The sequence below is a fragment of the Ranitomeya imitator genome, chromosome 1 (genome assembly GCF_032444005.1).
Source record: "Ranitomeya imitator isolate aRanImi1 chromosome 1, aRanImi1.pri, whole genome shotgun sequence".
Taxonomy (NCBI): Eukaryota; Metazoa; Chordata; class Amphibia; order Anura; family Dendrobatidae; genus Ranitomeya; species Ranitomeya imitator.
In genome coordinates this window covers 530,967,582-530,992,000 of record NC_091282.1, presented here as the reverse complement: position 1 = coordinate 530,992,000, position 24,419 = coordinate 530,967,582, and the positions used below count along the sequence as shown (strand labels likewise).

The following is a 24,419-nucleotide window of genomic DNA, read 5'->3' as shown; positions in this document are numbered from 1 at the left end:
TATTTTAATTATTATTTTTTTTAACAGGGATATGGTGCCCACACTACTGTATACTACGTGGGCAGTGTTATATACTGCGTGGGCTGTGTTATGTACTGCGTGGGCTGTGCTATATATTACGTTGCCACTGTTATATACTGCGTGGGCAGTGTTATATACTACGTGGCTGCTATATACTGCGTGGGCGGTGTTATATACTACGTGGCTGCTATATACTGCGTGGGCTGTGCTATATATTACGTGGCCAGTGTTATATACTACGTCGCCTGTGTTATATACTGCGTGGCTGCTATATACATACATACACACAGTGGTCCAAAAGTAGGTGGACAGTATGTGTAATAGGGTTATGAAGGGGGAGATTTGTCAAACATGGTGTAAAGTGACCAAAAAAAAAAAAAAATGCAAGGGCATATCATTAACTCAAAACTGAAAATAATGACTAAACAACAACCACAAGACGGATTTCATCAGCCATGGCATAATTTTAATCAGTATAACAGCACCAACCTGACACTGTCTGTAGGTTATGTAGTGCAGTGGTAGCACACTTATGCAGTGAGGAGTCAGTGACCCACAAAGTTCACACACAAAACTCCTTTAATGTGTCTCTTCAAAGCAATAAATGTCCCAATTCATACAAGTGCGTCTAATCTCAGTGCATAGTATTAGTGTCCATTTCACCGCACTACATACTACACGGCATCTTTCCGTTTACAGTCACTAAACACATTGGCCTTCCCTTTGACTAGTAAACGTGGGCGACTGCACCGCCGTGTCAATGTCTTTTACTCACAGCTGTACACAGTCCTTGATATCCTCCTGTTTGCAGTCATTACACACACCAGTCTACCTCTGGTTCACCTCTGGGCACAAGACAGTCCACCTCCGAGACCAGTTACCATTACGGTGTACGCTGTAGGTGCCAGGCCTATTGGCTCTGCTCTTTCCAGTGTCTCTTCACACAGAAAAAGCTCTGCAGAGCCTCTGCTCTGCACTCTCACCTACACCAAAACTGAAATTGGCCCCGACACACTCAAACACTCTACTGCAGGGCTTTTAACAAAGAAACCTGTGGCCTTCAGCCACATGGAAAACCCGGGCCTGGAATGAAATGGACTGCCCGACTACCATCCTGCAGTCTGTTTCACAATACAACATCCCAGAGCAGGTTTCCCCTACATCTGCCTTGGACACTAGCATCTCCAAGACTATCACTTACTTTTATTATTTCTAGTCTGCATTGCAGCCACCGCTACGCCCGTGACTTCCATACACTCCTACGGCCTTCATATGGGTCCGCGCACAACCTGTGGAGAACACATTGACCCCTACCTGTGATGATGGTCACTGCTTCACCACTGCAATCACTGCTACACCTGCGACTGCAATGCTCCCTCATGGCTTCACTACGCCTCCGTGCGCATCCTGGGGAGAACAAACAGCGATCCCTTCCTGTAAGACCGGTCACTGCCTCACAGTTACTATGCACAATCCTGCTGACAGGTTCTCTGTAACAAAGTACAGCAATGATGTAATTTACCAGAATGGCGAGCAGTTGAACTTGTATGTGTGTGTGTGTTAGGCTTTGTTTTGTGCACAGCTTTCCATGTGGCCCCCCAGAATAATGGTCATGTACACAGTTGCTGAGGGAAATTTGCTTTTCAGACCACTGGTCTAAGAAATAACAGAGGAAGGGTGCCGACTCCACAAATGGACACAGTTATTCTGCCCTCTAGTGGCCTCATACAAAAAGAAATATCAATATGGAAAATATAATTCTAAAATTGTCAGGTGTAGTAGTCTCCTTGTCATGTAACAGTTCATTAATACCAGGAACACGCTCAAATTGGGGGACTCAGGTGGACACCCTACAGTCCTAGGATTTCTGCTACGCCCTTTTGCAACGCATTTCACTAGGCCATGCAACTATACCAGATTTCCCAGGGGCAGTGGCACTTATGGGAGTGGGGAAAGATGTAGTTGGGGGACATCCCAACATCCCTTGAAATGTTCACAACTATGCTAATCTTTAAAGGTATCCTGTTGAAATGTGTTAAAAGAAAATAAAACACTTTAAGCCCTTATGAACCTGGCATTTTTTAATGTTTCTGTCAACATAGCCATTTAAGGGTTTGTTTTTTATGACACTACTTATTTTACAGTATAACGTACTGGAAAACGGAAAAAGCATTACAAGTGTAGCAACACTGCAAATAACACTAGTCCGACATTGTTTTTACGCCGTTCACTCTACAGTAAGAGAGACATTTAGAGATGTGATTGTTGTTAAAGCGACAGAAAATAAACTGAACAGATTTTTTTTTATTATTGTTTTAGTTGTTTAAAATTTTGAGTTTTGTTAAGACAAAGAAATATAGTTTTGGCTTTAGTTTTCTGAGATCAATAACTTTTTTATTTTTCTGCCCTTGATTCTCTGTGAATGTTGTTTTTTTCCATCCTGAGCCAAAGGTTTCATTTATATTATTTTCAAGTACATTTTAATCGCTTTTTATTGTATTTTTGAGGGAAGAGGGCAGGACGAGAGAAAGGGGACGGTTGGGTTTCCAATGAAAAGAAGCAATTCTGGTGTTCCGATCATTTTCTTTTTGGGGTTTAAACTTACGGTTTAAATAATTTAACATTGTCATAGATCAGACTTTTTTTTGGACACAACAATACTAAATATGTTTATTTTTTAGCAGTTTTCAAGAGGAGATAAGAGGTTAATTTATATTTTGGGGTCCCTTTATTGGTCTTGCACCTATGATCTTCCAATTGCTCATACTATAGACTGCAATACCACTGTGGAGGACTAACAGGGTAGTTATGGGGCCTTCAGCAGCCCCCAGGTGCCATAGTAACCAGTCGCTTTCCCACAATTACGCTCAAAGAGGTAACCATTGCATCAGGAGTCAATATAGCAGAGGTCGAGCATGTACACTACTACTCCAGTCACACACACAGCTTTGGGACTCTTTTCCATGACCTTTGGGGGGGGTGTCTCAGTGGTTGGACCCTTGGCATGGATAGGTGACAGTGATGAGAGTGCATGCCTGGATATGGTGCTTTCTGGGAATGCTCGGGTGCTAACCTTGTGACTTCGGTGTGCTCGAATACTACCCTGCTCAAAAAAAAAAACTAAAGGGAACTCTTAACCAACAGAATATTACTCCAAGTAAATCAATCTTATGTGAAGTCAAACTGTCCACTTAGGAAGCAACACTGTTTGACAATCAGTTTCACATGCTTTTGTGCAAATAGAATAGACAACAGATGGAAATTGGCAATTATAAAGACACTCATTAAAGGAGTGGTTCTGCAGGTGGGGACCACAGACCACATCTCAGTACCAATGCTTTTGAATGTTGGTTAATAATAATAATCTTTATTTTTATATAGCGCTAACATATTCCGCAGCGCTTTACAGTTTTGAACACATTATCATCGCTGTCCCCGATGGGGCTCACAATCTAGAATCCCTATCAGTATGTCTTTGGAATGTGGGAGGAAACCGGAGTGCCCGGAGGAAACCCACGCAAACACAGAGAGAACATACAAACTCTTTGCAGATGTTGTCCTGGGTGGGATTAGAACCCAGGACCCCAGCGCTGCAAGGCTGCTGTGCTAACCACTGCGCCACCGTGCTGCCCGTTGGTTGTGCTTTCACACTCGTGGTAGCACGAGACGGACTCTACAGCCCAACACAAGCGGCTCAGGTAGTGCAGCTCATCCAGGATGGCACATCAATGTTAGCTGTGGCAAAAAGGTTTGCTGTGGCTGTCAGCGTAGTGTCCAGAGGCTGGAGGCGCTACCAGGAGACAGGCCAGTACACTAGGAGACATGGAGGGGGCCTTAGGAGGGCAACAACCCAGCAGCAGGACAGCTACCTCAGCCTTTGTGCAAGGAAGAACAGGAGGAGCACTGCCAGAGCCCTGCAAAATTACCTCCAGCAGGCCACAAATGTGCATGTGTGTGCACAAATGGTTAGAAACCGACTCCATGAGGATGGTCTGAGGGCCCAACGTCCACAGATTGGGGTTGTGCTCACAGCCCAACACTGTGCAGGACGCTTGGCATTTGCCACAGAACATGAGGATAGGAAAATTTGCCACTGGCACCCTGTGCTCTTCACAGATGAAAGCAGGTTCACACTGAGCACATGTGACAGACGTGACAGAAGCTGGAGACGCCGTGGAGAGCGATTTGCTGCCTGCAACATCCTTCAGCATGACCGGATTGGCAGTGGGTCAGTAATGGTGTGGGGTGGCATTTCTTTAGAGGGCCGCACAGCCCTCCATGTGCTCACCTGAGGTAGCCTGACTGCCATTAGGTACCAAGATGAGATCCTCAGACCCTTTGTGAGACCATATGCTGGTGCGGTTGGTCCTGGGTTCCTCCTAATGCAGGACAATGCCAGACCTCATGTGGCTGGAGTGTGTCAGCAGTTCCTGCAAGATGAAGGCATTGAAGCTATGGACTGGCCCGCCCGTTCCCCAGATCTGAATCTGATTGAACACATCTGGGACATCATGTCTCGCTCCATCCACCAACGTCATGTTGCACCACAGACTGTCCATGAGTTGGCGGATGCTTTAGTCCAGGTCTAGGAGGAGATCCCTCAGGAGACCATCTGCCGCCTCATCAGGAGCATGCCCAGGCATTGTAGGGAGGTCACAGGCACGTGAAGGCCACACACTCTACTGAGCATCATTTCCTTGTCTTGAGGCATTTCCACTGTTGTTGGATCAGCCTGTATCTACTAAAATGCTTGTGCATACCCTCATCATCTCCCGCCTTGACTATTGCAACATCCTTTTCTGCGGCCTCTCTGCTAACACCCTTGCACCTCTCCAGTCCATTCTTAACTCTGCTGCCCGACTAATTTATCTCTCTCCTCGCTACTCCTCTGCTTCCCCCCTCTGCAAATCTCTTCACTGGCTCCCATTCCCTCAGCGTATCCAGTTAAAATTACTAATACTGACCTACAAAGCCATCCACAACCTGTCTCCTCCATATATCTCTGAACTAATCTCCCGACATCTTCCCTCACGTGATCTCCGGTCCTCCCAAGACCTCCTTCTCTCCTCCACACTTATGCGCTCCTCATCCAACTGCCTCCAAGACTTCTCCCGAATATCCCCCATCCTCTGGAATTCTTTGTCCCAACACATCCGACTATCAACCACATTCGGATCCTTCAGACGGAACCTGAAAACCCACCTCTTCAGGAAAGCCTACAGCCTGCACTGACCCCGCTGCCTCCTCACCACTACTGGAGCAGCTACCGCCTCACCAACACTGGAGCTGCTGCAACGCCCCATCCTACGGTCTCCTTCCCCACCATCCTGTAGAATGTAAGCCCGCAAGGGCAGGGTCCTCGCCCCTCTGTATCAGTCTGTCATTGTTAGTTTGTTTACTGGAAGTGATATCTGTAACTTGTATGTAAAGGTACCTTCACACATAACGATATTGTTAACGATATCGTTGCTTTTTGTGACGTAGCAACGATATCGTTAATAAAATCGTTATGTGTGACAGCGACCAATGATCAGGCCCCTGCTGGGAGATCGTTGGTCGCTGAAGAAAGTCCAGAACTTTATTTCGTCGCTGGATCTCCCGTGGACATCGCTGGATCGGTGTGTGTGACACCGATCCAGCGATGTCTTCACTGGTAACCAGGGTAAACATCGGGTAACTAAGCGCAGGGCCGCGCTTAGTAACCCGATGTTTACCCTGGTTACCATCCTAAAAGTAAAAAAAACAAACAGTACATACTTACCTAACGCTGTCTGTCCTCGGCGCTGTGCTCTGCACTCCTCCTGTACTGGCTGTGAGCGTCGGTCAGCCGGAAAGCAGAGCGGTGACGTCACCGCTCTGCTTTCCGGCCGCTGTGCTCACAGCCAGTACAGGAGGAGTGCAGAGCACAGCGCCGAGGACAGACAGCGTTAGGTAAGTATGTACTGTTTGTTTTTTTTACTTTTAGGATGGTAACCAGGGTAAACATCGGGTTACTAAGCGCGGCACTGCGCTTAGTTACCCGATGTTTACCCTGGTTACCGGCATCGTTGGTCGCTGGAGAGCGGTCTGTGTGACAGCTCTCCAGCGACCAAACAGCGACGCTGCAGCGATCCGGATCGTTGTCGGTATCGCTGCAGCGTCGCTTAATGTGAAGGGGCCTTAACCCCTTCTCACGTACAGCACCATGGAATCAATGGTGCTATAGAAATAAATAATAATAATAATAATAACTTCATTTTCAACTTTGATTTTGAGCATCATTCCAACTCCAGACCTCCGTGGGATATTAGTTGTGATTTACGTTGATCATTTTTAGGTTTTATTGTTCTCAACACATTCCACTATGTAATAGATAAAGATTTATAACTGGAATATTTCATTCAGTGATATCTAGGATGTGGGATTTTAGTGTTCCTTTTATTTTTTTGAGCAGTGTATATTCGAGTCCCCGAGGCTGCATGTCTCAGGGCTGTTAGACACAACACATACAGAGATTGCCAAACTAATAGGAAATTCATACATATGTTGCGCTCTCGAACAGCCCAGAGACATGCAGCTGCGGGGACTCGAACATATAATTCAAGCACACCGAAGACACTCGGTTAGCACACGAGCATGCCCAGATAACACCTTATCCCCGCAAGTTCGCTCATCAATAATGATAATGCACTTAGTGGGAAAACCCCTTTAGCATTATGGACGTGGCATGCTTTGGTACACCATTTGTAAGGGTCAATACCATAAATAAAAAGGTGAAATAGTTGGCATTTTTATAAAACTACTGGAAAAAAAAATGACAGCACAGGAGAGGAGATACCTTGGACAACCAATCAGGTTGATGCTATCACTTTCAAACCTGCCTGCAAACATGAAAGCTGTAACCTGATTGGTTGCAATGGCTAGGGACTATGCAGCATAATAAAGCATGTGTAGATTCAGACCGTGTGCACAGTGACATGCAGCCATTTATTCAGGTGTACAATGTGTGCCCGTGCCCACAGAACCCACGAGCAGCACACATATGACATGTTGCTCACTCACCTCTCTTCTCTGCCCATTGCAGCCTCGCTCCAACCCCAGGCGTACTGACGCAACCAGGTGGGAGTTTCTTCAGTACGTGTTTGTTAATAAAGTTTGTTGAGGGAGGAAAAAAAAAAGTGTTTTGCTCAGTGACGTCACACGTCGCTTGCCCAAAGCTGATTGGCTGTCCTGCGCAGGTGACGTGGTAACGCCAGTGACGACTCGTTTGGATCTTTTTTTTTAGTTGATCTCGGGCGCCATTTTGGTACACCCTGACCCTGCTCCGAGGCTCCCCAAAATGTAACCCCTTGTGATACTCCAGGAGGAAAGCGAGTGCGAAAATCAGGGTGCGAGAGGCCACTGTGGAGCAGGTGAGGTGGCCCGGGTGCGGACGCCACAGCACTGGTGTGTGCCAGGATACATGGGCATGTTCGCAGCTCATGGAGCGGCCGTGTGTGCGGGGGGCTGCAGGGGAGAGTGAGCGGTGCTTCCATCAGGGTGTCTGCCCCCGCAGATCCAGCCCCTGTAGTTCTAGTAATGTGTCATCATTGTCATATTAAGTGACTGTGCCCCCAGTGCAGGCCAGGGGTCGTCATCATTACAGGGGTACTGCCAGCCGGAGTGCGGGGGGCTGCAGGGGAGAGTGAGCGATGCATCCATCAGGGTGTCTGCCCCCGCAGATCCAGCCCCTGTAGTTCTAGTAATGTGTCATCATTGTCACATTAAGTGACTGTGCCCCCAGTGCAGGCCAGGGGTCGTCATCATTACAGGGGTACTGCCAGCCGGAGTGCGGGGGACTGCAGGGGAGAGTGAGCGGTGCTTCCATCAGGGTGTCTGCCCCCGCAGATCCAGCCCCTGTAGTTCTAGTAATGTGTCATCATGTCATATTAAGTGACTGTGCCCCCAGTGCAGGCCAGGGGTCATCATCGTTACAGGGGTACTGCCAGCCGGAGTGCGGGGGCTGCAGGTGACCTCTGATCCCAATGTGGGATTTTCATCCAGCATTCCCTATTTATTATTGTCCTTCTATAGCGCCGTTAATTCCTTGGCATCGCTGTCCCCATTGGGGCTCACAGTGTAGCTTCCCTAGCGCTGCAAGGCTACAGTGCTAACCGCCAAGCCGCCGTGCTTTCTGTGGGGAAGCTTTGGTTGTCTTTATACAGGTAGTGGGTGTCACTGCAGTGTGTGGGGGGGAGGCAGATGACCAGGTGTGGCTTACAACATCTCTGAGAACTGATTGTGGTTCACAAGGTAAGAAAGGTTGGGGACCACTGCCCTAGACTAATATGTCTTTTAGAAACCTGTCAGTCAAGGGGAACGATGCAGGGAAAAGGCCCCAGAAACCACCCTCTTGGATTAGTCCTCTTATACACATGATCCCTGGGAAGCAAATTAAAGGAAATCTGCCAGCGTGAGTTTGTAGTATAAAGTAAAGTCATGGCTATAACACTGATTACATGGATACCTTTGGTGGTGAAATCAGCTTTGTGGTTCTTGTGTAATCACCACTTTACGTTTTCTACTAATTAGATTTCAGTGCACGGGGTGGGACTGTATACGGGGTCTTCTCCCTGTCTGTGATTCCCGGACCCTCTGTTGCCTCCTCTGACATCTCAGCTGAGATCAATCACTCATAGACCAGAGGCAGGCGGAGGGGCTGGACTGTACATGGGGTCTTCTCCTCCTGACTGTGATTCCCCAGACCCTCTGCTGCCTCCTCTGACATCTCAGCCGAGATCAATCACTCATAGACCAGAGGCAGGCGGAGGGGTGGGACTGTACACTGAGTCTTCTCCTCCTGTCTGTGATTCCTTGGACCCTCTGTTGCCTACTCTGACATATCAGCAGAGATCAATCACTCATAGACCAGAGGCAGGTGGAGGGGCCGGACTGTACACGGGGTCTTCTCCTCCTGTCTGTGATTCCCGGACCCTCTGTTGCCTCCTCTGACATCTCAGCCGAGATCAATCACTCATAGACCAGAGGCAGGCGGAGGGGCCGGACTGTACACGGGGTCTTCTCCTCCTGACTGTGATTCCCCAGACCCTCTGCTGCCTCCTCTGACATTTCAGCAGAGATCAATCACTCATAGACCAGAGGCAGGTGGAGGGGCCGGACTGTACACGGGGTCTTCTCCTCCTGTCTGTGATTCCCTGGACCCTCTGCTGCTTCCTCTGACATCTCAGCAGAGATCAATCACTCATAGATTGGAGGCAGCAGAGGGTCCGGGGAATCACAGACAGGAGAAGAAGACCCCGTGTACAGTCCGATCCCTCCTCCTGCCTCTGGTCTATAAGTGATTGATCTCCGCTGAGATGTCAGAATAGGCAGCAGAGGGTCCGGGGAATCACAGACAGGAGGAGAAGACCCCGTGTACAGTCCGATCCCTCCTCCTGCCTCTGGTCTATGAGTGATTGATCTCCGCTGAGATGTCAGAATAGGCAGCAGAGGGTCCGGGGAATCACAGACAGGAGGAGAAGACCCCGTGTACAGTCCGGCCCCTGTGCACCGAAATCTAATTAGCAGAAAACTTCAAGTGGTGATTACAGAAGAACCACAAAGCTGATTTCACCACCAAATGTATCCATGTAATTAGTGTTACAGCGCCATTACAGCAAGATCTGCATTTTACACAATAAAAGTATATTTTTATTGAACCCCCTCTGCAATTCGGAGTGGAGCATACCTGGCCTCTGTAATGGAGCTGGTGTGTGATTCGTGCTGCCTGTTGTTTCAGCAACAATAATTAGCTGTCACGTTCCCCCTAGTATTCTGCACTCTGGGGAGCCGGATAGTGTTGTGAAAGCCTAATCTCCCGTTATTATTAGTTGATAATGGCAGAGCATAGAGTGCCACTTGGAGTCCTGCAGAAGGAACCCAACTCCATCCGTGCTGCCATTGTGACTATTTACTGTCCCACAGGAGAGACTGAGAACCAAGAAATGAGCCTCTGGATCATTGGCTGATCATAGCGCCCCTGTGAGTTATCAGCTTTAGGGCTGTAACTGACAAAGAGCAAATCTGTACTTCTGCTTGGAATGTGAAAAAAAGGGAAAGGCCAGTCGCTTTCATTCACACAGACTGTCATACATATCTTCATACATGGCGGATATGGAAACGTTTCTGTGACACTTTCATATATATGAATGGGGTTTCTAAGAACCAATACACGTGCTGTAAAATCATATTTGTGGAAAGCGTTTTCAGTAACAGAAGTATGTGCAATTGCAAATTGTCCGTCTTCCCATTTTGGTGGGATCAGCTGACCATCTAATGTGTATGCCGGCCCACAGACAGCTGCTGACAGTGGCGGTCTGGGTCATGTAGTTAGGTGAGCCCACACTAGCTGAGACTATACAGGTAAGTGAATAATTGCAGAACGAGCGGTCAGAGAAACGCAATGAGCAAGCACAATGGGATAAGGCGTCAATTGTCAAAGGCTGGAAAACTCCTTTAAGATCTCAGACTTCATGATTTTTTTTCTTTGCTGTTGCAAAGTGCATCTACTGATTGATTTTTTTTTTAATACAAAATGTTTCATATAAACTTTTACAGTTATGGTAAGAAACAAAATATTCACTGCATTTTCCATTTGCACTACAGGTCGCTTTATATGGCATCTAACAATGCCCGCATGTGCTGCCATCAATTGCACAAGCCGACAGACTCGTGGATGTGGAAAGTCATTTCACCGGTATGTGCAACGTTAAATATAAGAGTACTAGATGGTGGCCTGATTCTAATGCATCGGGTATTCTGGAATATGCATGTCCACGTAGTATATTGCGCAGCCACGTAGTATATTGCCCAGCCACGTAGTATATTGCGCAGCCACGTAGTATATTGCCCAGCCACGTAGTATATTGCCCAGCCACGTAGTATATTGCCCAGCCACGTAGTATATTGCCCAGCCACGTAGTATATTGCCCAGCCACGTAGTATATTGCCCAGCCACGTAGTATATTGCCCAGCCACGTAGTATATTGCCCAGCCACGTAGTATATTGCCCAGCCACGTAGTATATTGCCCAGCCACGTAGTATATTGCCCAGCCACGTAGTATATTGCCCAGCCACGTAGTATATTGCCCAGCCACGTAGTATATTGCCCAGCCACGTAGTATATTGCCCAGCCACGTAGTATATTGCCCAGCCACGTAGTATATTGCCCAGCCACGTAGTATATTGCCCAGCCACGTAGTATATTGCCCAGCCACGTAGTATATTGCCCAGCCACGTAGTATATTGCCCAGCCACGTAGTATATTGCCCAGCCACGTAGTATATTGCCCAGCCACGTAGTATATTGCCCAGCCACGTAGTATATTGCCCAGCCACGTAGTATATTGCCCAGCCACGTAGTATATTGCCCAGCCACGTAGTATATTGCCCAGCCACGTAGTATATTGCCCAGCCACGTAGTATATTGCCCAGCCACGTAGTATATTGCCCAGCCACGTAGTATATTGCCCAGCCACGTAGTATATTGCCCAGCCACGTAGTATATTGCCCAGCCACGTAGTATATTGCCCAGCCACGTAGTATATTGCCCAGCCACGTAGTATATTGCCCAGCCACGTAGTATATTGCCCAGCCACGTAGTATATTGCCCAGCCACGTAGTATATTGCCCAGCCACGTAGTATACAGCACAGAGCCACGTAGTATATTGCCCAGTGACGTAGTATACAGCACAGAGCCACGTAGTATATTGGCCAGTCACGTAGTATATTGCCCAGCCAGGTTTGTCACAGGTTAAAAAATAAACATATACTCACCTTTCCGAGGACCCCTTGTAGTCCTCGGCAGCTTCCGGTCCCAGGGTTGGTATGAGCGCAGGACCTGTGATGACGTCGCGGTCACATGACCGTGACGTCATGGCAGGTCTTTCTAGCGCAGGCGCTGTGATGGCGTCGCGGTCACATGACCGTGACGTCATGGCAGGTCTTTAGCGCAGGCGTGGACACCGCGGAATCAGCTCTCCTGAAGGCTGCATTAAGAGACTCTCATTTAAGATAGACGCTGTACTCTGGATAACACTGGCAGCGCCTATAGCCATCGGCATTTATGTACCATTCCATTCTTTGGCAACGTATTTAGCCATCAGTATATATCTACTATCCCAACCTTTGTCACTGACGAAGGTCACATGTGTGACCGAAACGTTTGAATTGTGCGTTGGGATAAAATAAAGTACCCAATTTTCTTCTCACAACAAGTTGAGTGCTGGGTTTTGTAATTAAGCGGTCACATGACCGTGACGTCATGGCAGGTCCTTCTCCCATACCATCTTTGCCACCGGAACCTGCAACGGAAGATGGTGGCCGGCACGAGCGACTATGGAGGGTGAGTATAGCAGGTTTTTTTTATTATTATTTTTAACATTACATTTTTTACTATTTATGCCGCATAGGCAGCGTCAATAGTAAAAAGTTGGGGACACACGGGGTTAATAGCGGCGGTAACTGAGTGCGTTACCCGCGGCATAACGCGGTCCGTTACCGCCGGCATTAACCCTGTGTTAGCGGTGACCAGAGGGGAGTATGCGGCGACAGGCACTGACTGCGGGGAGTAAGGAGCGGCCATTTTCTACCGGACTGTGCCCATCGCTGATTGGTCGCGGCAGCCATGACAGGCAGCTGGTGAGACCAATCAGCGAATGAATAACCGTGACAGACAGAAGGACAGACAGACGGAAGTGACCCTTAGACAATTTAAGAGTATAACCATTTCGTATTAAAGGGCACCCGTGACACCCCCTCCTCAGACATTTGTAACTAAAAGAGCCACCTTGTGCTGCACTAATGCTGCATTCTGACAGGGTGGCTCTTTTAGTTCGGGTACCTGGCACTACTGAATTAATCCTTTTTGAAATTTGTCCCTCATATCTCGAAATCGTCCCGGGGGCAGGTCTTTCCCCCCTAATCCAGACGCAGCACAGCCGTCACTCGTGGCCTCTGCGCGCCGGGGGCCGCCTCCTCTTCCTTCCCTAGCGTCCCCGGCGCCTGCGCTGTAAGTTCAAAGGGTAGCGCATGCCCAAAAAAAAAAAAAAAAACGGCGCCGGGGACACTAATGAAGGAAGAGGAGGCGGCGCACAGAGGCCCTGAGTGACGGCTGTGGTGCATCTGTATTAGGTGGTAAAGACCTGCCCCCCGGGACGATTTCACAGGTATGAGGGACAAATTTCAAAAGCGATTATTGCAGCAGTGCCAGGAACAAGAACTAAAAGAGCCACCTTGTCAGAATGCAGCATTAGTGCGGCACAAGGTGGCTCTTTTAGTTCTTGTTCCTGGCACTGCTGCAATAATCGTTTTTGAAATATGTCCCTCATACCTCGAAATCGCCACAGGGGCAGGTCTTTCCCATCTAATCCAGACGCACCGCAGCTATCACTCATGACCTCTGCGCGCCTGGCGCCGCCTCCTCTTCCTTCATTAGCGTCCCCAGCGCCTGCGCTGAAAGTTCAAAGGGCAGCGCACCTGCACATGCCCGAAAAAGAAAAAAAATAACAGCGCAGGCGCCGGGGACGAGGTATGAGGGACAAATTTCAAAAGCGATTATCGAAGCAGTGCCAGGAACAAGAACCCTGTCAGAATGTAGCATTACTGCTGCACAATGTGGCTCTTTTAGTTACAAATGCCTGAGGGGGTGACAGGTTCCCTTTAAATTCCTATCTGTTGCAGCATATATCACTTTAAAGGGAATCTGTCGCTAGGTTTTTGCCTCCTGATCTGAAAGAAGCATAGCATAGGGGCAGAGACCCTTATTCCAGTGATGTCATTTACTGGCCTGATTGCTGTCATTTTGATAAAATTACTGTTTTAGTAATGGGATTGTCATTGGAGGACTAGTAAACCTGCTGCCAGGTAGTCCTCCATATTCATGAGTAACCCCACCCCAAGCACTGATAGACTGAAATCGGCCAATGCACCGTGAGCATAAAAAGCTGTCCCTTATTGATGAGGGCAGGGGTATACAGAGCTCAACATTCAGGGAAGTGGTAGAGCTGCAGCAGATAAAATACGGATTTTATCAAAACTGCAGCAAGCGGCTCAGTAAGTGACACATCGCCGGCATCAAGGTCTCTACCCTTATCATGCTGCTCTCCAATGATGTAATAAAATCCTGGTGACGATTCCCTTTAGCTGAATCTTTCTGGGATTCAGATTTTAGCCTGATGGAATCAAAATAAAGCACATCTGGAATGATTTCTAGCCTTCTCTGAGATCCCCCAGAGCTTTTATTTGCCTCTACCTAAAAATTATCCTACGGCAATTTCATGGCTTCATCCAATAGTAGAATTTTAATATATGCAATGAAACATTATCTTCAACTCAGACAGTACATTTTTGTTTTAAGGCTGTCCCCAGTTTGCATTTCTTTGTCCATCATTTTAGTTCTGGAGATTTCTGCATGGCTAAGATAAAAAGACATTTAGCTGTTAGATTTTATTGAAAATGTGGCCTTCACACTGCGTAAAACGGACTCCCACAGTTCTCTCCCAGATCTTTTATCATAGGTCATTCTGCCCTAACGGGGTATTCCCATCTCCAAGGTCGTATCCCAATATTTAGTAGGTGTAATAATATTATTAGCAAATGCCTTCAATTAGAAATGTAGTATAGTTCTTCTGATTCACAATTTCTCTGTCCTCATGTGCAGGTATTGCAGGACCTTAGGCATCCATGGTTGCAACTACAACACATTGGGCTATGATCTTGGACATGGGAATACCCTTTTAGACTCTTCCAAGACATTAAAGAGCTTCATGTTCGCAGCTATGCCCATTGCATGGTTAGCTCACTTTTATCTGATGTGTTTGTTGGCCTTCAGCTGGCTTTTCTCCTTTTTGTAGAAGGTGGAATGATTGGAGTAAAATGTCAGCATCCTGTCAGTTCATTCCTAGTGTCTTGGTCACTCAATAAGGTGACCCAGGGATTATTTTCATGTACTCGCATTCCCCTGGCGAGCTACTGCCGCTGCTACCGGTGTCTGGCATTGACCACACTTGGGGACTAACGGTAACTGAAAGGGCACAGTCCCTTTAAAGGAGTAGTATCGGATTAAGAAAACATAGCCACTTTTCCTCTGAATAACAGTGTCACACTTGTCCACGTTTTGTATGTGGTATTGTAGCTCAGCCCCAGTGATTCAGCTGAGCTGCAATAACAGACAAAACCCACGCACAGGTGTGGCACTGTTTTCGGGATTAAAAAGAAACCAATTTTTTCTGACCCAGTAGAATGCGTCTAATAATGTTTTATTTCAAATCATTCATCACTTTAATCCTGTTCCTGTTTCACTTAAATCTGCAGAATTTCTGTGTAGTACAACCATAATAAAACTTTTTTTTTTTGTTTTTAGGTTTCCACATGGGCGACCTGAAATTCTGAAAATGTGGGTAACAAACATGCGACGGGACACCTTTAAGCCATCTTGTAAAGCAGTGCTGTGCTCTGACCATTTTGAGGAATTTTGCTTTGACCGGACTGGTCAGACCATTCGGCTGAGGGTTGATGCTGTGCCAACGGTGTTTGCGTTCCCTTGGAAAACAAGAAAAGTATGTAAATGTGTATATATTTTTATATTTTTAGAGATCGCTTCACCTTTAACTCCTTCACTACGGCACAGGTTAGGAGCGAGATCAAGGGGTGAGCTCGCCCCATACTCGTCAGGTTATGGCTGTTATGGTCACCTGTGATTGTTAACCTGTCAAACTCTTGACAGCGGCAATTAACACATGCCGGTATGGGGCACGTCATTCCATATACCCATCGGCATGCCCATGACTTGATCGTAGGTCGCCGATGGGTTACTATGACAGCAGGGGGTCTGTTAAAAATTCCTCTGTTCTTATGGGGCTCCCTTGAAAACCTGCCTGAGGCTGGGCTTCGAAGGAAATGTGATTTTTTTTTTTTTTGCTGAATGCAGCAATGCTGTTGGATCACTGTGTATCACACAAGCACTCAGACAATTGTAGCTTCAAGCCCCTCCCTATGGGAACTAAGAAGGTCAGTGATAAATGTAAAAAGAAAACTTAAAAAATTCAAACCACCTCCATTAAAAATAAAGTCGATGATAAAACAAATTACTGAAAGTGGCGATACCACATGGAAAGTCAGATCTATCAAAATATAAAAATTAACCCGATTGATAAACATCATACATAAAAAAAATTCAAGAACGCCAAAATTGTGTTTTGTTTTTCATCAAAATGTCTATCCCAAAATGGTATCAATAAAAACGTCTCCCACTGCCAAAAATAAGCTGTCTTACAGCTCCATAGACCAACAAATGAAAACGTTAAGGGTCTCAGAAAATGGCAACGCAACCCAATATTTTTTATTTTCAAACTTCTGACTTTTTTTTTTCACCACAAACAAAAACTGGACATGTTTGGCATTGCGGTAATTTTACTGATGAGGTGAATTATATTGTTAAGTCACATTTTTTTTTTTCCATAAAATGTACACCGTGAAAACAATCCCTGAAAAACAATATCAGAATTGCTGATATTTTTTTTTTCACAATTTTTCTCCACTTGGATTTTTATCCCCATTTTCCAGTACACTGTGCGGTAGAATGAATGATGTCATTCAAAGTTCAAGTCGTCATACAAAAAAAACAAGCCCTCATTTGCCCATATAGACAGGAAAATGAGTTATGGCTCTGGGAAGAAGGTGAGGAAAAAAAATTTAAAACGAAAATTGTCCGCGTAGTGAAGGGGTTAATTTTGAGGTTCTTGTATGTCAGAAAAGATAGATATCTTGGTACCGTGTTAGCCAGTAGATAGAAAAATATTTAGAATTGAGAGTCCTCAGTGGTTGATACCTTTTAATGGTTAACTGAAAAGATGGTAACAAATTGCAAGCTTTCCAGACTACACAGGTCTCTTCATCAGGCAAAGACTAAAACAAATTCTGAAGAATCCCATATTTATACACAACACAGCAGAGAGATAATGCATAGATAAGACAAGAAGCATAACCGATCAGTATGGGAGAGGGCCATAAATATTGGAGTGTGAAAGTTTTATTGTCCTCTGATTGGAGTCTGGTTCTGTGATGTGATGCCCTCACAAGGTCTGAGGAGCAAATTCCTTAATTTGTAAAAAGACATAAATCCATGCGACACATTCATTCCTGCACGGAGTGTGTCAAACTGTATGTATGGCACTGTGTGTATATATAAGCTTCTATTTGGGAACCTTGCAGAAAAGGACCGCCGGCATTTTCCTGGAGCGTTTTCACTTTGGAAAATATGGCGGTTCTGCCAGTGCCTTAAAGACATGTGCATCTACCCTTAAAAAGTAATATACTAATAATGCTGTAAATGCCCATATTCTGCCTAGTTATTGTCTTACATACCTGCAACTTTGTAATTTCAGTACTCCAATAATGATTTTTTGGTTTACTGCCTTTTACAGGATCGAAAATCACAAATTTCTTATCCAGTGTTTGAAGAAGTTGAGGAAAAGTTTTCCATTCCACCTGCTTCACTACCAGAGAAGGCCCCGACTCCAGAGTCAGCGGACAAACGTGTTATAGTGGAACATGACTATTGCATTACAGACAGTCCAAAGGCTCTAAAAAAGCGGCTCGATGAAGCTTTAAGCAGCCTCCACAATGTGAAAAGGAGGCTGAAGATCACCCAGCAGAAATTCAGGAGGCTAAAATTTAAGGTTCAGTCACTTAACTTAACTGAAGATTCTGTGTAAAGACAATTGATCCCCTTATCTGTGTCCTTCCAAAGTGTACAAGTGCTTCGATACGCTGCTTCAACTGTATCTATATGCACCTGTTGAAGAGCTCCTCAGTAAGGCTATGTATATACAGAGTTTTATACTTTTTATTCATTTAATTTGTGTTAAGAATCAGTTTGTGAAAAGTTGTTGGAAAATCGGGAAGAATGGTATATAAATTTTAGCGTCGTGACCCCTACTTAAGGATGTTGCCGTTAGGTTGGAAATGTCAACCACAATGTGCATCTTTGTATAAAGAAAGCTGTCACATCATCAGTTAGTACTGGACGAAATGTATCTCCAAAGAAAGGCTTTTTACCCAACCTTTTGGGTAACATTTCTACTTACTTTGCCTGTGTCTTAAGACTGCATCCACCACATTTGACAAATTGTGGTATGGTTTCGATAAGGAGCTCTTCCTTTGCTTTTTTAAAACTGTTGTCAGCCTGGTTTCATCTGTCCTTGGAGCCTTTTTCCAGAACCCGGTGGCTTTTTTTTTATATGCCATCAAGCAAAGTCTAATCTTACTTTTTTGTTCTTGAAAGTCATGGTTTACATCTTGAGAGAAAACCTGTACATTAGTTAAGGTGTCTCTAGATCTGGGCAAGGTTATTACCCCATTTTAGAGTTCTTGACTAGATGTTATTTTTCCGAGCCAAGGGCCTCATTCCCTGTAGTTCAGTTGAATATTCTTCCATGTTTTTTTTGCCAGTGTATTCCTTGTTTTTAGGAATTGTTTGCATTGACAACCTCTTTGTATAGCATATTGAGAGTTCCCACAAGCTACAATGCCATTTCATCACTTGGAGCCAACTCCAGACTCTTTATCGCCTTAATAATAGATAACATGCCACATCACACCATAAAACGTCTCGTCAGTCAATTGTCCAATTACTTTTCAGCCTGATACTATAGAAGGATTATGTAAAAAATGTAATTCCTGAACGGTTAATGCAATATTTTTGTAATACCCCTTGAATTAAAGCAGAAAGTGTATATTTCAGTCACATCTGTTGTGTTGGTGTACATAGGCTAAGTTATAAAAGATACCCTCCTGGACTGTATATATTTTATAGCTATGTTTTAATTGTTTGTCTTCCCTGCTGCTTCAGTAGTGACAATGTAATATTACATGCAGTGGAGCAATTCACAGAATGGTTGACTGCAAAGGTGGACATCGACTTTAAATTACTAATAGCAAACCAGCTTTAATCTTTTGTTCTCCTTTAAATGGAATCACCCTTCCAACCATTTATGTGCACGTTTTAACTCTTTCAAACGCAAATCCAGCAATATCTTTTACATGACCAGTCCGTTCCTCCATTACTGCGAATTCAGCATTTGAACTGATCTGCAAATAAAGGCTGCAGATCTAAAGCCTCTGTCACTCCAGCTCTATTCCCCACCAGTCCCGGCCACCTCCTTCTGCTTGACTGATGGCCTGTATTCTATGTGACTTCAGGCAAAGGAGCCATCAGTCAAACAGGAGGAGGCAATGCTGGGGTAGGAATAGAGCTGGAGTGACACAGGCTTCAGATCTATAATAGCTCTTCAGCCTCATTTGGATATCAATTCAATCCCTTATTTCACTGTGACAGAGGAGCTCATTGGCCACGTAAAATTATTGCTGGACTTGTCTTTAAAGAAAAAAAAAAGCTACATACGCGTATGAATAGTTTGCGGTGTTTTTATAACATCTATATGTGCGTACCGCCAGTGTTTTAAATAAATCTACAGTCATAATGCATAATATATCTGCATAGGAGTGGTGCCAGGTGAGCCATACCATACTGCCTACGTTTATTGCCCGGGTCATGCCCTATTGGGATCATGCCCTATTGGGGGCTTTTTGTCATTTTTTTAGCTAAACCATATGATTTAGTTTAGGGCACAATGATAATATACTGCACAATACCAGAGGTTAACACTGTTTTATGAGATTGGGGAAATACAAGAAGACCCCCTCCGCTCACCATCTTCACACATTTGTCTGTAGATTTGAGTTAGGCACTGCTTCTCAGCCCTGTTCACTTGTATTGGAGTGAACTGCAGTACCGTACACTTTGTACTATAAATGTGTATATATAAGACATTACTATTCCCATCTTTGTCTTCTATGGATTTAAATCTCTCTTTTAGTAAAATGTCAAACCGTTTACCAATAAATGCAGGTCAGTGAATTGTGGTGTTTTTTAACGAAAAAAAAAAAATCTCTTTATCCATTATTTAGTTTCTCTCATTCTCCTTAAAAACCACTACAAATGCCTATTAGATCTTCTATGGACGGGGATTATCACTACAGTTTTTCAAGTGCAACAACAAGTCTACTATTTAAAAGGGTTGGTCCATGAACAACATTTATCAGCTATCCCAGGAATGTCAAACTCCAATGCACAGAGAGCCAAAATTAAAAACATGGACAAAGTCTCAGGCCAACTTTGATATTTATTTAAAAAAAAAATCTTCCTATTCGGTGGGGTCACAGAAGAGCATATCCCAAAACTTTACACAGTAATTTTCCTTCTATTGAAGCCAGTAGATTGCCCTTTCATTGCACCCATAAGGTATCATGCCAACAAAAGTGCCCCCAAACACCGTATGATACCCCACAGTGAATTCCTCCACACGTATTATATAATGACCCTACTGTAATCCACACCCTCATATCCCCTGGGAAATGATGGTAACCCATACAGAGTATGATGCCCTAACTGTGATCCCATGCAGCCCTTTACACAGTATAATGGGCCCCACATAGTCCTCCATACAGAATACTGGACCCACATAGTCCTCCATATGGCATCACTGGCTAAATATAATCACCCTGAGCGCCAGATTTGGCCCACGGCCAGAGTTTCGCATGTATGACCTAACCGCTCGAATACAGTGGTGGTCAACATGTGCACCGCCACTCCATTCACATCGAGGACTTTGGGAAAGCTCTTCACAGGTAGACTAAGGCTCCCAGTGATCAGATCCCCAGTAAGTGTGTGTGTGTGTATATAATATAATTTTTATTTTTACCGATCATGTAGATATTGCTTAGCACATAATTATATTTATTTATGGAAAGTAAAGGCAAAATATACATTTTAGCCTCTTATTAAAATTAATTATATGAGCTTAATTTTTAGATAGTCAGTAGGCTAATAAAAAAAACAGCAGTGGCATAAAAATGGAAGCAATATATGTAACGGATTATAACTTTTAAATGCTTAACGGTAATGGGTCAGCAACTCCAACTGAGGGTAGCATAATATAGGAGCAGAGACCCTGTTTCCAGCAATATGACTTCCTGTACTGAGCTGCTTACTACAGATTGTGATAAAAATCAGTTATGTTCTGATGCAGATCTACATGTTCCTTGAATGCTGAGCAATGAACAAGGTGTGCTCCCACGGTCAGTAAACGCTGGGGATTGGACGCTACGTACATCCGCAGCGGCCAGATATTATAGCACAGTGGATGGGATTTCAAGAAAATCCATCTCCACTATGCATGCACCGGCACCCACGGATCACCCGCAGAGACGCACATGTGGCGCATCTTTCCAGACTGCAGCATGTCTATTTATCTTGCGGAGACATGAATCTCCACAAGATAAATATCACCCGTACAATGTACTGGGGCAAGGTGATTCCGCACGGTTCAATGAACACATGTGGAATCACCTGCGTTCAATAGTCGGCAGTGATTTGAACGGAGCGGACATGTGCTGCGTCTAAAGCGCTGCCTAATACTGAATGTGTGGACTTACCCTAACTCTTTCACGCCATTGATTGGCAGCTTTCTGCCTATGCACAGTGTATACACAAAACTTTCAATCAGTGGGGTTATACAGAGCTCATAAATATGGAGGACAACATGGCAGTAGATTTACTATTCCAGTAGTGCTAAACAGTCATTTTATCAGCAGGAGATTATCAAAATTACAACAAGCAGCCCAGTAAGTGACACACCCTTGGACTCGGGGGTCTCTGTCTTTACATTATGCTGGTGTCAGATTAGGTGGCAAAAACCTGGCAACAGATTCCCTTTAAAATGTCAAATATTGAAAACCAGTATTTGCTTAGAAAAAGTATATATTTTTATGATATCCCTAATGTCATTTTTGATTTAAGTGGTTGTATGCTCATAGTACATTTTATTAAAAATACAAAATATGATGCTTGGTCTCCAAAATATGATACTTGGTGTCCTGTTTTCTGATGTTAATACATGTGTACTCAATAGACATATAGTATATGTTTTTAGCTTCTCTGGGACTGCTTACTCCTGTTCATTGTAAACTCTATCAGGCAAAATCTCCATCTGCAACCCTTCCTTCTATCGAAATGTCAGCTTAGATTGGCGTTCTAAATAACCAGATAAAATAAATCAAAATAGATGACAGCTTTACGAGCACTCATGAGAGCAGAAAGTAACTCATGTTACATAGGATGACATTTTTTTTTCTTTTTCAAATCTTGCTCTGCTTTCTGTCCCCTTATGTTCTACTATCAATTACATATATCAGTAAAGCATCACATTTATTTGGCTTATTTATATTGCACCATCATATTCTGCAGCACTTTACAGACATTAACATCACTGTCCCCATTGGGGCTCACAATCTATATTCCCTATCAGGATGTATTTTGAATGATGGGGAGAACCTGGAGGAAACTCGCACAGATGCGGGGAAACCATCTGGGCAGATATAGCTACTACTAAATCTCTGCTAACAGATTGTACAAGTGCTTCTCACAAAATTAGAATATCATCAAAAAGTTAATTTCAGTTCTTCCATACAAAAAGTGAATCTCCTACTATATAGACATTACAAACAGAGTGATCTATTTCACGTGTTTATTTCTGTTAATGTTGATGATTATGGCTTACAGCCAATGAAAACCCAAAAGTAATTATCTCAGTAAATTAGAATAATTAACAAAAAACACTTGCCAAGGCTTTCTAAGTGTTTAAAAAGGTCCCTTAGTCTGTCAGTAGGTTCCACAATCATGGGGGTGACTGCTGACTTGACAGATGTCCAGAAGGCAGTCATTGACACACTCCACAAAGAGGGTAAGCCACAAAAGATCATTGCTAAATAAGCTGGCTGTTAAGAGTACAGTATCCAAGCATATTAAAGGAAAGTTGAGTGGAAGGAAAACGTGTGGTAGAAAAAGGAACACAAGCAACAGGGATAACTGCAGCCTTGAAAAGATTAAGAAAAGGCCATTCAAAAATTTGAGGGAGACTCACAAGGAGTGGACTGCTGCTGGAGTCATTGCTTCAAGATCCAACACACACATATGTATCCAGGACATGGGCTACAAGTATCGCATTCCTTGTGTCAAGCCACTCATGACGAATAGACCACGCCAGAAGCGTCTTACCTCGGCCAAGAAGAAAAAGAACTGGACTGTTGCTCAGAGGTCCAAGGTGTTTTCAGATGAAAGTAAATGTTGCATTTCATTTGGAAATCAAGGTCCCAGAGTCTGGAGGAAGAGTGGAGAGGCCACAATCCAAGCTGCTTGAGGACTAGTGTGAAGTTACCACAATCAGTGATGGTTTGGGGAGCAATGTCATCTGCTACTATAGTTGCAATGTGTTTTATCAAGACCAAAGTCAGCGCAGTCGTCTACCAGGAAATTTTAGAGCACTTCATGCTTCCCTCTGCTGACAAGCTTTTTGGAGATGAAAATTTAATTCTCCAGCAGGACTTTGCACCTGTCCACATTGCCAAAAGTACCAATACCTGATTTTAAATACAACAGTTTCAATGTGCTTGATTGGCCAGGAAACTCATCTGACCTTAACCCCATAGAGAATCTATCGGGTATTGTCAAGAGGAAGATCAGACACCAGACCAAACAATGCAGACCAGCTGAAGGCTGCTATCAAAGCAACCTGGGCCTCCATAACACCTCAGCAGTGCCACAGGCTGATCGCCTGCATGCCACGCCGCATTGATGCAGCTATTGATGCAAAATGAGCCCTGACCAAGTATTGAGTGCATTTACTGAATATACATTTCAGTAGGCCAACATTTCAGATTTTAAAATCATTTTCAAGCTGGTGTTATAAAGTATTGTAATTTACTGGGATAATGACTTTTGGGTTTTCATTGGCTGTAAGCCATAATCATCAACATTAACAGAAATAAACACTTGAAATAAATCACTCTGTCTGTAATGACTCTAATGAGATTCACTTTATATTGAAGAATTTAAATAAACTTTTTGCTTATATTCTAATTTTGTGAGAAGCACTTGTAAGTATCAAGCTGAACAAATTCTGTAGAAGAGAAAAAGAAACACAGCACTCTATAGTGCAAAGGACCCTTTTTAAAAATGGTTTTAACATAGCAGAGCCAGCTCATTGACTCAACTATTAGAGATGTGAATATCTTTGGAGGCAACTAGTTTTTACGGGGTTTTTTCCACATTTTCATCAATATTTTATCGGTTTCAGTTTTTACTCATCGGTATTTCATCAGTGAGTTTCTTATATGGAAACCCATTCTCTGTACAGCACCTTTCTGGTAATTTGCCCACGTGTCTTCCATGTAATCTGTCTGAATAATTTCTAGTTGTTTCAGCGAAGCGTAATTTTTTTTTTATTGCAAATTCAATAAAATGTTATCTTCTCTGCCTCAA

At 44.3% G+C, this 24,419-nt stretch overlaps 2 protein-coding genes across 3 annotated transcripts in view; one reads left to right on the top strand and one right to left on the bottom strand.

The window, feature by feature from the left end:
- LOC138677355 (myoneurin-like) overlaps nucleotides 1-7,117 on the bottom strand; it is a 70,478-nt gene extending 63,361 nt beyond the window's left edge. Inside the window, exon 1 of one of the 2 annotated variants that reach the window (XM_069767418.1) lies at nucleotides 7,063-7,117. The gene's annotated coding sequence lies outside the window, so the exon portion shown is untranslated. Of the gene's footprint in view, nucleotides 1-1,335; nucleotides 1,502-7,062 lie in introns of those variants that run through there. The other variant, XM_069767427.1, reaches the window with a different exon arrangement.
- Nucleotides 7,118-7,283: 166 nt separating this feature from the next.
- Nucleotides 7,284-24,419, top strand: LOC138677347 (THAP domain-containing protein 2-like). The gene is made up of 4 exons (XM_069767406.1): nucleotides 7,284-7,412; nucleotides 10,645-10,735; nucleotides 15,402-15,597; nucleotides 17,464-24,419. The coding sequence occupies exons 2-4, from the start codon at nucleotides 10,668-10,670 to the stop codon at nucleotides 17,752-17,754; spliced, it is 555 nt and encodes a 184-aa protein (XP_069623507.1). The 5' UTR covers nucleotides 7,284-7,412; nucleotides 10,645-10,667; the 3' UTR covers nucleotides 17,755-24,419.

Bases quoted from the DNA above. Each gene is read 5' to 3' on its own strand.
- LOC138677347 (XM_069767406.1), top strand. From the start codon at position 10,668: ATGCCCGCATGTGCTGCCATCAATTGCACAAGCCGACAGACTCGTGGA. The intron at 10,736-15,401 runs GTATGTGCAACG...TTTTGTTTTTAG, and splicing joins TGTGGAAAGTCATTTCACCG to GTTTCCACATGGGCGACCTG. The intron at 15,598-17,463 runs GTATGTAAATGT...TGCCTTTTACAG, and splicing joins TCCCTTGGAAAACAAGAAAA to GATCGAAAATCACAAATTTC.